This window comes from Otolemur garnettii, unplaced genomic scaffold, assembly GCF_000181295.1.
Source record: "Otolemur garnettii isolate 467f Iridium unplaced genomic scaffold, OtoGar3 scaffold00006, whole genome shotgun sequence".
Classification (NCBI taxonomy): Eukaryota; Metazoa; Chordata; class Mammalia; order Primates; family Galagidae; genus Otolemur; species Otolemur garnettii.
In genome coordinates this window covers 21164692-21176394 of record NW_003852401.1, presented here as the reverse complement: position 1 = coordinate 21176394, position 11703 = coordinate 21164692, and the positions used below count along the sequence as shown (strand labels likewise).

At 37.4% G+C, this 11703-nt stretch overlaps 1 protein-coding gene across 3 annotated transcripts in view; it reads left to right on the top strand.

Moving 5' to 3' along the window:
• RIC1 (RIC1 homolog, RAB6A GEF complex partner 1) overlaps positions 1 to 11703 on the top strand; it is a 150252-nt gene extending 138549 nt beyond the window's left edge. For 2 of the 3 annotated variants that reach the window (XM_023508275.1, XM_023508279.1), the window contains exons 20-26: positions 1471 to 1629; positions 1716 to 1852; positions 2964 to 3250; positions 4093 to 4284; positions 7581 to 7758; positions 8095 to 8283; positions 9088 to 11207. In XM_023508275.1, the coding sequence (XP_023364043.1) occupies positions 1471 to 1629; positions 1716 to 1852; positions 2964 to 3250; positions 4093 to 4284; positions 7581 to 7758; positions 8095 to 8283; positions 9088 to 9376 (1431 nt within the window). In that variant the 3' untranslated portion in view covers positions 9377 to 11207. Of the gene's footprint in view, positions 1 to 1470; positions 1630 to 1715; positions 1853 to 2963; positions 3251 to 4092; positions 4285 to 7580; positions 7759 to 8094; positions 8284 to 9087 lie in introns of all 3 variants that reach the window. The other variant, XM_003782896.1, reaches the window with a different exon arrangement.

Below are 11703 nucleotides of genomic sequence, written 5' to 3'. Positions count from 1 at the left end.
CGTGAGCGTGATGCCATGGCACTCTACCCAGGGGGATAGCTTGAGGCTCCGTCTCAAAAAAAAAAAAAGAAAAAGAAAAAGAAATTAATTTGTCTTTCACTTTGAAGAACTCAGACTTGTCAAATGACCACAGATTTCTTGGAATGTTGGTTTTATCCATAAATAGGCCTAAAACAGGTTAATGAGTTCAGATTACTATTTTGAGTAATACCGAAGAAATTTGTTACATATATTGAGATAATATAAGCGCAAGAAATATTACATAAGATTACTGAAATGTTACATAGAAAACATAGCAAAGAAAGTATTATTCTGGATATTAGTGGGTTGGTCCTGAGCTCCTCACAATATTATAGATTTTCTTCCTTACATTGTGGAGTTGCTGTGAGGGGACACTAATTAAAGCACAGGCTCCCCAAGACAAGCTGAGAAGGTCTGCCACAGAAATGGCCTTCACAGTACCTGATTTTTCTCAAAATAATGGGTTCTTTGAGACTATTGAAAATTTGTTTTATTATATATTTGATAAAAGGACTTGACAGTTATTCCTATACATCTAATATGGATTTGATAGGCCACATTTAAAGGTTCTTTCAAATTACTGCAAAGTTGTTTTCACTGATGGAGGAAGCTTATCACAAACCTGGTTTGAATCTCCACCTGAAACACAGTTAGTATCAGCTTATTTGCTTCGTAACAACTGACTAAAACCAGAGGAGATATTCAGAGTCTGGGTAACTCTGGGATTCTATGGTTCCATACCTAGCCCTAAAAAGGCAATAGATTTATAAAATAGAATGAAAATAAATGCAGCTATTTGATGTTCTGGATCCCACCTTAGACCTTCAGTGATGTCCCTTACAGTGGAATTAGAGAATTTTTTCTCCAGCGTAATTCTTAAATTGCAATGGATTGGCAAATAATTACCGTTAAACTTGTCTGACACTATCCCATGAAGACCAAGACATGTAGTAGGGTTAAATTTGTGAAGGAAGTATTGAGTATTCTGAATGTATACTGGTACTTACTACTTGCTATTTGCCCAAGTCACGGCCTTAGAAAACTCTTTAACAGGAGGCAGGACTTGGGCTTTTCTGGGGTCAGGCAAACCTAGATTTATAGATTTATATTCTTGCTTTCTGCTGATCTTCAGCAATTTACTTAACTAAGTTTCTTTGTCTGCAAAGCAGGAATGATCCATCTATTTGGCAGAGTCACTTGGAGAAATAAGTGAAATAGTGTATATATTTGGCATATAATAGGAGTTCAGTAAATGATAGTTCATATTACACCAGAAGAGTACTTACATAATTTTTCCTTGTATGTTACTTTTTAATGTTCATTTTAATCTTACTATTATACTAACCTCTACAGTGTTAAGGCTACATTCCTTGGTTTAGATAACTGTGGCAATAAAGAATTGCTCATAGTATAGTATAAAAGGAACACTGTCTTCTTTGGTTTTTGTAGAATATGGAAGTCCCAGCAGTAAGTAGGCAACATGCCACCCTTCTGTTCAACACAGCACTAGAACAAGGCAAATGGGACCTGTGTCGACACATGATTCGATTTCTTAAAGCCATTGGCTCTGGAGAATCTGAAACACCTCCATCCACACCCACAGCTCAGGTTAGTTGCAATCATACAACCTCTGTAGGTCATACATGTACATGGTGTCTTTCTCTAACTGTACTGCACATTATATGTAATCATAGGAACCCAGTTCAAGTGGTGGATTTGAGTTCTTCAGAAATCGAAGCATCAGTTTATCCCAGTCAGCTGAAAATGTTCCTTCTAGTAAATTCAGCTTACAGAAAACATTAAGTATGCCATCTGGTCCTTCTGGAAAAAGGTAAAAGAATGTAGAACTACTACTGTTTTTTTGGCATCTGTGACATCATGCATTTCAGAGCATTTATAAATTTGGGTTTTTTGGAAACAAATATTTAATCCAGTTGCAATTCCTTTTTCCATTCCCAAAAGGCTTGGAGACCACACAGAAGGCAGCCCCCCTTTTTTCTTCCTCTTACATTCACTTCAATACTCTGTGTAGTTTCTGCCCCTTTTTCTCGAGTGGGTTTTAATGTACCTATTCTGAATGCAACTAACTGTAAATTACCTTTGATAATTGAGACTAGACTAAAACAGAAAACAGATTTATCTGGATAATCCAAAGGCCTTCTTAAAAGTCAGTAGTTTTGCCTTTCTTTCCAACTATATACCTTGACAAGCATTTGACTTTCCTTATAGAAGTCATTAAACAGAGGGAGAGCAACAGAAATTGTATTCTTAGACTGAAACCTCCATCACCCATAGATAGGTTATTATATCCTGAGAGATAACTATGAACTCACACTGAATGTTATAAAAACATTACAATTTCCTCTGGTTTGTGAAGTCTGTGTATTCCTATGTGGTTATATATTCTTGTCTCTTGTTTTTTTTTTCTTATCTAATTCTTTCTTTTATATTGTTTGCATTCTTATTGCAGTGCCTGGCACATATTGAAAACTTACTGAATGTTTTGTATTATGATATTTTTACTACTTTCTGTTACCACTGGCCATTAACTCCACTACCCAGTGTGCACACATACACCCTACTATGTGTTGTCTACAAGTAGAGCATAAACAACTGCCAGGCTCAACAGTATTTTCTCAGCCATACCTCGAATTTAAAAATGGGCTTCAACCACTCACCACCCTCTTCCTGGTCTGGTTCTTTCTTTTTTTCCTCCTATATATTCATCCTACAAAAACTTCTTACAGGCCTACTGTGTTCCAAGTGTTCAACAGTTTTGAGATCACACAGAGGAGAAACCCTCGTGCTTTATAATCCTTTTCAGTCAGAAGTAGATGTTGGATCTCTTACCTCCTTGTCAGCTTTGTTAGTGTTACTAGATAAAAAGTATGTGAAATCTTCCAGTAAATGCTATTCTGTAGCTTTCTTGTTTCCACTTATAGGTGGAGTAAAGACAGTGACTGTGCTGAGAACATGTACATTGACATGATGCTCTGGAGACATGCTCGGCGCCTCTTAGAAGATGTGCGCTTAAAAGACCTTGGCTGCTTTGCAGCCCAACTGGGCTTTGAGCTAATCACTTGGCTGTGCAAGGAACGTACCCGAGCCGCCCGGGTAGACAACTTTGTAATAGCCTTGAAGAGACTCCACAAAGATTTCCTGTGGCCACTTCCTATCCTCCCAGCCTCTTCTATCAGTTCTCCTTTCAAAAATGGAAAATACCGAACAGGTAATGTCACTTGTAAAAGGAAAATTGTCCAAGTATTTAGACATTTTGCTAATAGTTGATAGTCAAGAGTTTCATTCCAAACTCAGAAGCAGATAAAAGCCAAGTCTTTGTACATTAGTTGGAACATCTACCATTGGATCAAGGATGTAAATAAAGTAGAAGAACCTAAGTCTTGAGAAATGAAGTCTAATTCATAAATCTGTTCATTGTTATGTTAGATTATAAACAAGTTGAGAACTGGCTGAATGTAAAAGCTACCCATGCTTATTTTATTGCAGGAAGGAGTTTTGGAACCAGTTAGACATGGACCTCAAAATAAGCTAAATTGTGACTTACCTGACAGGACTCATTCCAGGGAATTAGTAAAAATGCATCTTTGACATCTTGGACCAGCTTCTAAACTAGGAAAGGACAAAGTAAAACTGTATTTTTTGGTAAAAGAAAAATTAAATGTTGAAGTTTTTCAGAGATCTTTTTATGAAGACTGTTGTAATTATTATTTACAAAAATTTTAGACAAACTTTTTATTTAGGCATTTGGAAATATGTCATCTAGGAAACCAAGGCAAATCGCTTAGAAGATGAACAGAATAAAGTTTTGCCTAGTTCCAGTAAGAGATATAATGATAAAACTATTAGATGGTATTATGTGGTCAGTCTGTTGTGCTATAGTCCCACATCTCTAGTTTTGGGGTAGAGTACAGTGTAGGACTGTTCGTTGGCTTTACACTGTTAGTATTAGGTGGGCAGGTTGGGAAGGCTAACAGAACTGAATTGGAAGAAGCAATGTGTGCATCTTAAATTTCTCTCTCCCCACTTTTTGGTTTTGGACCTACCCTGCAGTGGGAGAGCACCTATTAAAGTCTCAATCAGCTGATCCTTTTTTAAACCTTGAGATGGATCCTGGCATCTCCAATATCCAGCGAAGTCAGAGCTGGCTTAGCAACATTGGCCCCACCCATCATGAGATAGATACAGCCTCATCCCATGGAACACAAATGCAGGATGCCTTCTTGTCACCTTTATCTAATAAAGGTAAATGTCATTTTAACTCCTAGCTCTTCTTCATTTCCTTTGAAGAAAGTTTATATGTCACTCAAAAAACAGAACTTCACTGTTTTCTTTGAACATCCTGGAGGATTAGCCATTACTGTCCCCTGGAGAGATGGATAGATACTAGAACAAAGGCAAATTGGGGTTGACTGTGTATACTTTGTTATATCTGCTTTATATAGATGAAATCGGTAAAATCTCAGTACAGATCAGCATGAATAAGTTAATCTTTTGCACTCAATGTTGATGATAAGGAAATATAACTTTGAGCCCCAAGGAAGCAAAATGTTATTCCTATATAAAGAATTTTATTCTTACAATGATGAGACTTGGCTCATAAAAAATGGACTCTATTACCATTTTTTTATTTCATCAATAAAAAATTTGTGGAAATCTGCTTTTCCCACATACTATCCTTCATTTTGCCTCTTGGCCTTCAAAGTTGAAAATACTATTTGGCCCTTTATAAAAACTATACACTGGCTCAGCGCCCATAGCTCAACCGGCTAAGGCGCCAGCCACGTACACCTAAGGTGGCGGGTTCGAATCCCCAGCCCGGACCCACCAAACAACAATGACGGCTGCAACCAAAAAATAGCCGGGCGTTGTGGCGGGCGCCTGTGGTCCCAGCTACTTGGGAGGCGGAGGCAAGAGACTCACTTGAGCCTAGGAGTTGGAGGATGCTGTGAGCTGTAATGCCACGGCACTCTACCCAGGGGGACATACTATGTGTTGGTCTCAAAAAAAAAAAAACTATACACCACCCCTGTTCTATGGGTCAATTATAAACTGAAGAGGTTTTGAAGCAATTTATGTTGGTATAGGATTATAAAATTTTGGAGCTTAAATGATAATTGATCTGATTTTTGGTTTTTGCAGCTTGCTTAATGGCCAGGCATTCATCTAACCATTTCTCAGTCTGTCATCCAAGCTTCTATGTGGGGAGACTCATAGCTGCCATCTTTTTTTCTTTTATTCTTTTTTTTTTTTCTCGGCAGTACAGGACACCATCAAATTACACACTGTGCCATCTTTTTTTTAATTATGGTAGAAAACACATAAAATTTGCCATCTTAACCATTTTTAAACAAGTAGTTCAGTAGTCTTAACCATTTTTAACCAAATAGATCAGTAGTTTATACCACGTTGTTGTCCATTCAATCTCCAGAACATTTTTCATCTTGGAAAACTAAAACTCTGTATCTGTTAACTTAATAAAAACGACTTCCCATTCTTCTTTCCCTTCCAGGTACAGGCAGCCACCATTCTGTTTTCTGTCTCTATTTAACTATTCGAGGTACTTCATATAAGGGAATAATACAGTATTTGTATTTTTGTGACCAATTTCACATTAGCATAATATCCTCATATTATAGGACATGTCAGAATCTCCCTCCTTTTTAAGGCTGAATGATACTCTGTTGTACAGGTACACCATGTTTTGTTTATCCATTCATCCACTAAGGGACACTTGAGTTGCTTCTATCTTTTGGTTATTGTGAATAATGCCGCTGCATGTGTGAATGTGGTGTGTACAAATATCCCTTTGAGACTCTGCTTTCATTTCTTTTATACCCAGAAATAGGATTGCTGAATCACTTGGTAATTCTATTTGTAAGTTTTTAAAGATTATGACACTGTTTTTTCCATAGAAAGTGCACCCACCACTTTACGTTGCCACCAGTAGAGGTACGGGTTCTAATTACTGTGCCTCCTTATAAACACTTATATTCTGGGGTTTTTTTTTTTTTTGAGACAGAGCCTCAAGCTGTCCTCCGGGGTAGAGTGCTATGGCTTCACTGCTCACAGCAACCTCCAACTCCTGGGCTCAAGCCAGTCTCCTGCCTCAGCCTCCCAAGTAGCTGGGACTACAGGCGCCCACCACAGTGCCCGGCTATTTTTTGGTTGCAGCCATCATTGTTGTTTGGTGGGGCCAGGCTGGGGATTCGAACCTGCCACCTTAGGTGTACGTGGCCTGAGCCTTAGCCGATTGAGCCACAGGCGCCGAGCCTATATTCTGGTTTTTGATAGTAGTCATTCCTAATGGGTGTGACGTGGTACCATTACTTCTTTTAGAAATTCTTTTTCTGGCTCGGCGCCTGTGGCTTAAGTGGCGAGGGCACCAGCCACATACACCTAAGGTGGCGGGTTCGAATCCCCAGCCCGGGCCCGCCAAACAACAATGATGGCTGCAACCAAAAAATGGCCAGGCGCTGTGGCAGGTGCCTGTAGACCCAGCTACTTGGGAGGCTGAGGCAGGAGACTCGCTTGAGCCCAGGAGTTGGAGGTTGCTGTGAGCGTGATGCCATGGCACTCTACCCAGGGGGATAGCTTGAGGCTCCGTCTCAAAAAAAAAAAAAAAAGAAATTCTTTTTCTAAGAGATAATTTCAAACATATATAAAAAGTAGAGATAATAGTATAGTAGACCCTTTCCCTCCATTTATCCATCACCTAGCTTTCCATGTCAACTCATGGCCAAATTTGGTTCATCTAAGTCCTCACGCCTATATTAACTGAAACAAATCCAAGACGTGATATATTTTATCTGTAAACATTTTAGTATTTTTCTTGTAAGTATTCTTTTTAAAAAAAAAATATAACCATAGTACCATTATCAGCCTTTAAAAAATTTGGTAATTCCATATTACCATCAAATATCCAGTAAGTAGTTTCTGGTAGTTTCATGAGCATCATAAATGTTTTTATAGTTCGTATCCAGATCCAAAAAAGGTTCACACACTGTGATAGTGTTAATTCTCTTTTTTTTGTTTCTCTTTTTAAAGTGAGTGTTCTCTGACCTCCCATCTCGTCCCACCCTCAACCATACAAATGTATTAATTGAAGAAACTTGCTTTTGTAAATTTTCTACAATACAGTTTTGCTGATTGCATCTACATAGTTTAGTTTAACAGATTCCTCTGTATTTCCTGTACATTGATAGCTGAAATCTAAAGACTTGATCAAATTCTAACTAGATGCGAGGGGTTTGTGGGGGGGGGGGGTTGTAGGAAGGACTGCTCCATAGGTGGTAGATGTTTTTCCATCCAAAAGTACATAATATCTGGTATCTTTCTAATGACTTTTTAAAAACATCTATTGTTCTCTCAAAAAAAAAAAAACCATCTATTGTTCACATGGCAATTTTAGGAGTGGATTTAATGTTTGGTTACAAAACTCCGAGGAGAATTCAATATCTGAGAAACAGCTAATATTTAAATTAAAGGGAAACATATTTTCTCCGTGAAGTTGTTTATAACCTTTGGCAATTCTTCATCAGGTGATGAATGCAGTATTGGTTCAGCCACAGATTTAACTGAAAGTAGCTCCATGGTGGATGGAGACTGGACAATGGTAGATGAAAATTTCTCCACCCTCAGTTTAACTCAATCAGAGCTAGAGCATATCTCCATGGAATTGGCGAGTAAAGGGCCTCATAAATCCCAGGTCCAGCTGCGGTAAGTTTCTCAGCTATTTGAACGCACAGAATGCCTACTTGGGTATCTGGGCAAATGGGTAAAGGGACTACTTCCCTAATGTTCATTGTCCTTCTCTACATGTTACAGATCAGTGGTTCTCAACCTCCCTAATGCCGTGACCCTTTCATACAGTTCCTCATGTTGTGGTGACCCCCAACTCTAAAATTATCATTGCTACAGTGCTGAAAATAATTTTAGGTTGGGGATTACCACAACATGAGGAACTGTATTAAAGGGTCATGGCATTAGGAAAGTTGAGAACCACTGTTATAGATCTGTCTTAGCCAAAGTCATTTTGTTTATGCTTATATGTAGGTATTTGCTACACGTTTTCATGGAGGCAGGATGCCTGGACTGGTGCATTGTTATCGGCCTGATTCTTAGAGAATCCTCAATAATCAATCAGATTTTGGTTATTATACAATCTTCAGAAGTAGATGGAGAGATGTTACAGAATATAAAGACAGGACTACATGCGGTAGACCGATGGGCTTCTACAGATTGGTGAGTTCTGGTATTCTTTGTGAATCCTGTCCTTTTGCATTAAGGCTTGGTTATGATTGTTTTGGATATTTTAAAATTAGTAGAAATGAAAATGCTTTCTTTAGTAACAGTTATATATACAGCTATTTAAATGGGTAATATCCATTGAGTTAAAATTAGAGCATTGGTCAATTTATAATTTATAATGCAAAAGCATGTCACTAGCTTAAAAGACTAATGCAGTACAAATGAACTTAGAATTAGACTGAGAATTAAGATATTTAATCCTGTAGAATTGAAAGTTTACAACCTAAAAATGTCTACTTGAAAAGAAAAGATACAAAGTTAAAGGTGTATGTGAATTTAACTTTCCATGGCAGTTACTGGCAAATCCAAATTAAGAATTGTGTATAGCTATTAGGGAGCCCTGGGCTCTAGTCTTGTCTTTATTCCCAGTTATGTGTGGATTTGGCACGAGTTACTTGTCTTACTTGGATCTGGGTTTCCTTAATTGCTAAGTGCACATAGCTTAAATGTCTGAAGGTCCCTTTTCATGTCTAAAATCCTCCTGGTCTTTCAGTTGTACAGCTTTTTGTTGTAATACTGCTCCTAGGGCTTAGAAATTTAAGGCTTAGGCTTATTCTTTGTGCAACTCCCTCTGTGCTGGGCAGGGCATGCAAGCTTTTCCTACCTCCCTCCTTCTCTCCTCCCCTATAATCTCTCATTGCTCTTAATCATGTCAATGTTTAATAGTTTATCCATAACGGTCTGCCCAGCCCCTTTGAATTATGGCTGACTAGAGCTAATATTTTTTCCTTTCTTTAGCCCTGGATATAAGCCATTTTTAAATATCATTAAGCCACAACTACAGAAGCTCAATGAAGTAACAGAAGAGCAGGTCCAGCCCGACACCTTCCAGCCAGTAACTATGGGTAAGACTCCCGAACAGTCTAACCCCCGGACAGAGGAGAACAGAAGCTCCTCTGGCCCTGGAGGTATTTCCCAGTGTGAGGTCGGGGTTAGCAGTATGGTCAGCCGGAAAGAAGAGGACACAGCCCAAGCAGAGGAGGAGGAACCTTTTCAGGATGGGACTTACGACTGTTCTGTGTCCTAAAAACAGTGACATACCATCACAATGGACAGTATTAATTAGCAGCAGGGTGCAACAAAGTACACTGGGACTTAGTTGGATAATTTAATGGGGAGAGAACTCAGCTCAGAGTCTCTTTGGTCAAGTATTACTAGATTTTAACTAATTCTTTCTCCTCTAAGAAATTTCTTTGACTCCATAAAAATGTGATATTGAATAAAGCAAACTTTTATAAAAAATATTTTTAAGCTGCAGTGGAAAGTAATAAAGAATATTATACAGATGTACATGAGAATATTTTGGTTTTATTCAAAGATTGGTAGCTCTTAAACCATAGGGACTGTTTTGCCCCAGATGAGCTTACTTTTTCACTACTTATAGCCTCTTAATGTTTTCTGCTTCATTGTATGTCCAGAAAGCTTTTTAAAAAATAAATGCTAAGGTGCTTGCTATAGCTCATCAGGTACTTGAACTACCTGTTTGCTCTCTTGAATAGAGCTCACTGGACTCCCCAGTTGGTCCTCCTAATAGACATACAAGGTGCCAATGTTAGGGAGACAGTCTCCTTGGCTCTCCTGTCCTATTAAATCCCAGTCCTGAATGGATAGAAGCTATTTACCTGTGAGTTAACGTGCCTGTTTTAGCAAGCCTGATTCCTAGTAGATCAATGTGGGCAGATGTCTGAGGGGTTCTCATCAATTATGCTGTTAGATACCACTAAACTATTTTGTATCAAAGAACTGTATCTTTTTTGAATGCTCTTGTGTAAATATACTTAAAGGCACTGTTCATATTTTTAGGGGTCATATTATAATTTGTAAGGTTTTATGCTGGATTCTGAATGACTATATATGTATATATACAGGACTTGCTGTTCTTTCCAAAATGAGGAGTCTTCATAAGGAAGACAGGTTTGTTGGCATGGTCATAAAGTAACAGAAATGATCACACTGATCATGAAGGAAGTGGAATAGGTTTTGTGCAAATTAATGTAGTTTCTTATTTATTGCTTTTGTAAATTGAATAAAAATGGACATTTATGTGAATAGACTGCTGAATCCTGTATTATCAAGGCTACTAAAAATGAGTGTATAAAGAATGCATTCTTCATTGTAAACTTACGAAATATTTTATGTATTTCTAGATAGGACTTAATTGTAGTTTTCATACATTGAAAATAGAACTGCATACTCCTTAATTGCTTTGGACACATATCCACTGTAAGTAATTCTAATTACCTTATAACAGTATTAATTTAGATAGCTTGTTTGTACTGTGCAATTCGAACAAGGAATGCAATGTTATTTTTTACAAAACAAACTTGTTTATTTTTATAATGGTGTATTTGATGTGGACCAAATTTGTACCACTATGTAAAATAGCCTCTCATAGTGCAATTATACTTTGGAAACAAAACTTGGTCCTCTATCCTTGCTTTTTAAAGTAAATGGCTAGATTTAGTTGTTTCAGCCAGGTTTCCTTTGAAGGGAAACCCAAAACCATTTGAAATTGCTTAGTTCAAAATTCATCAAACTATCTAAAATTATTGAGTTGGGTAATTGACTATCATTTACTTTTTACAAGTGCAATAATTTGACATAAAACTCCTAAATGGGTGGAGTATGTGATTATTGGTACCTAGTCCTTCTGGTGCTATTTTTATTTAAGTCTTTTGTTTTAAACCACCTATCCCAGAATCTTAAGATAATGTTTTGCATGTGAGTACATGCAGCCGCACAAGAAACTAAACTGAACTTTCTTCTCCTTTCCTAGTCTGTTAGGGGGAAGAACCAGCATTATTACTTTGATGTTTGGTGTGAATATTCAATCAATAAAAATGATGTACCATTATAAACAGCTGTGATCTTTCTGAATATCCTAAATAAAACTATGCTGATGAGTTCATCTCACATTCCTGAAAGCAGGGTACCAGTAAGTTAACATGGCTCAGACCATGAATGGATCTCTTCTTCCATAAAGTACTCATTTTTCAACTCATAGAAACAGAAGGCCCCAAGGCAAAAAATTTGGCAAGTTTACGGAAAATATCTCTTTGGTAATATATTTTTATTTTATATATACTTTAATTTTTTAAAACTTTCTTTTTATTTTGCAGTGTTGTTTGGTTCACATATCAACTATTTAAGCCATAACTTTAACCGATGAAATGTAAATATTGAGTATGACTCTTTGAAGTGTAGTAGATACATTTAAATTATTTGCTGATACCAAAACTAGAAGTCATTGAAGGTGGGTGGCAATCAACCTTTGCTTGTAATTAAAGTTGTGCTACTTCTAAAATGTGTATTTTTTTTTTAATTTAGTAAAGGGCAATAAAACCATTACACAAA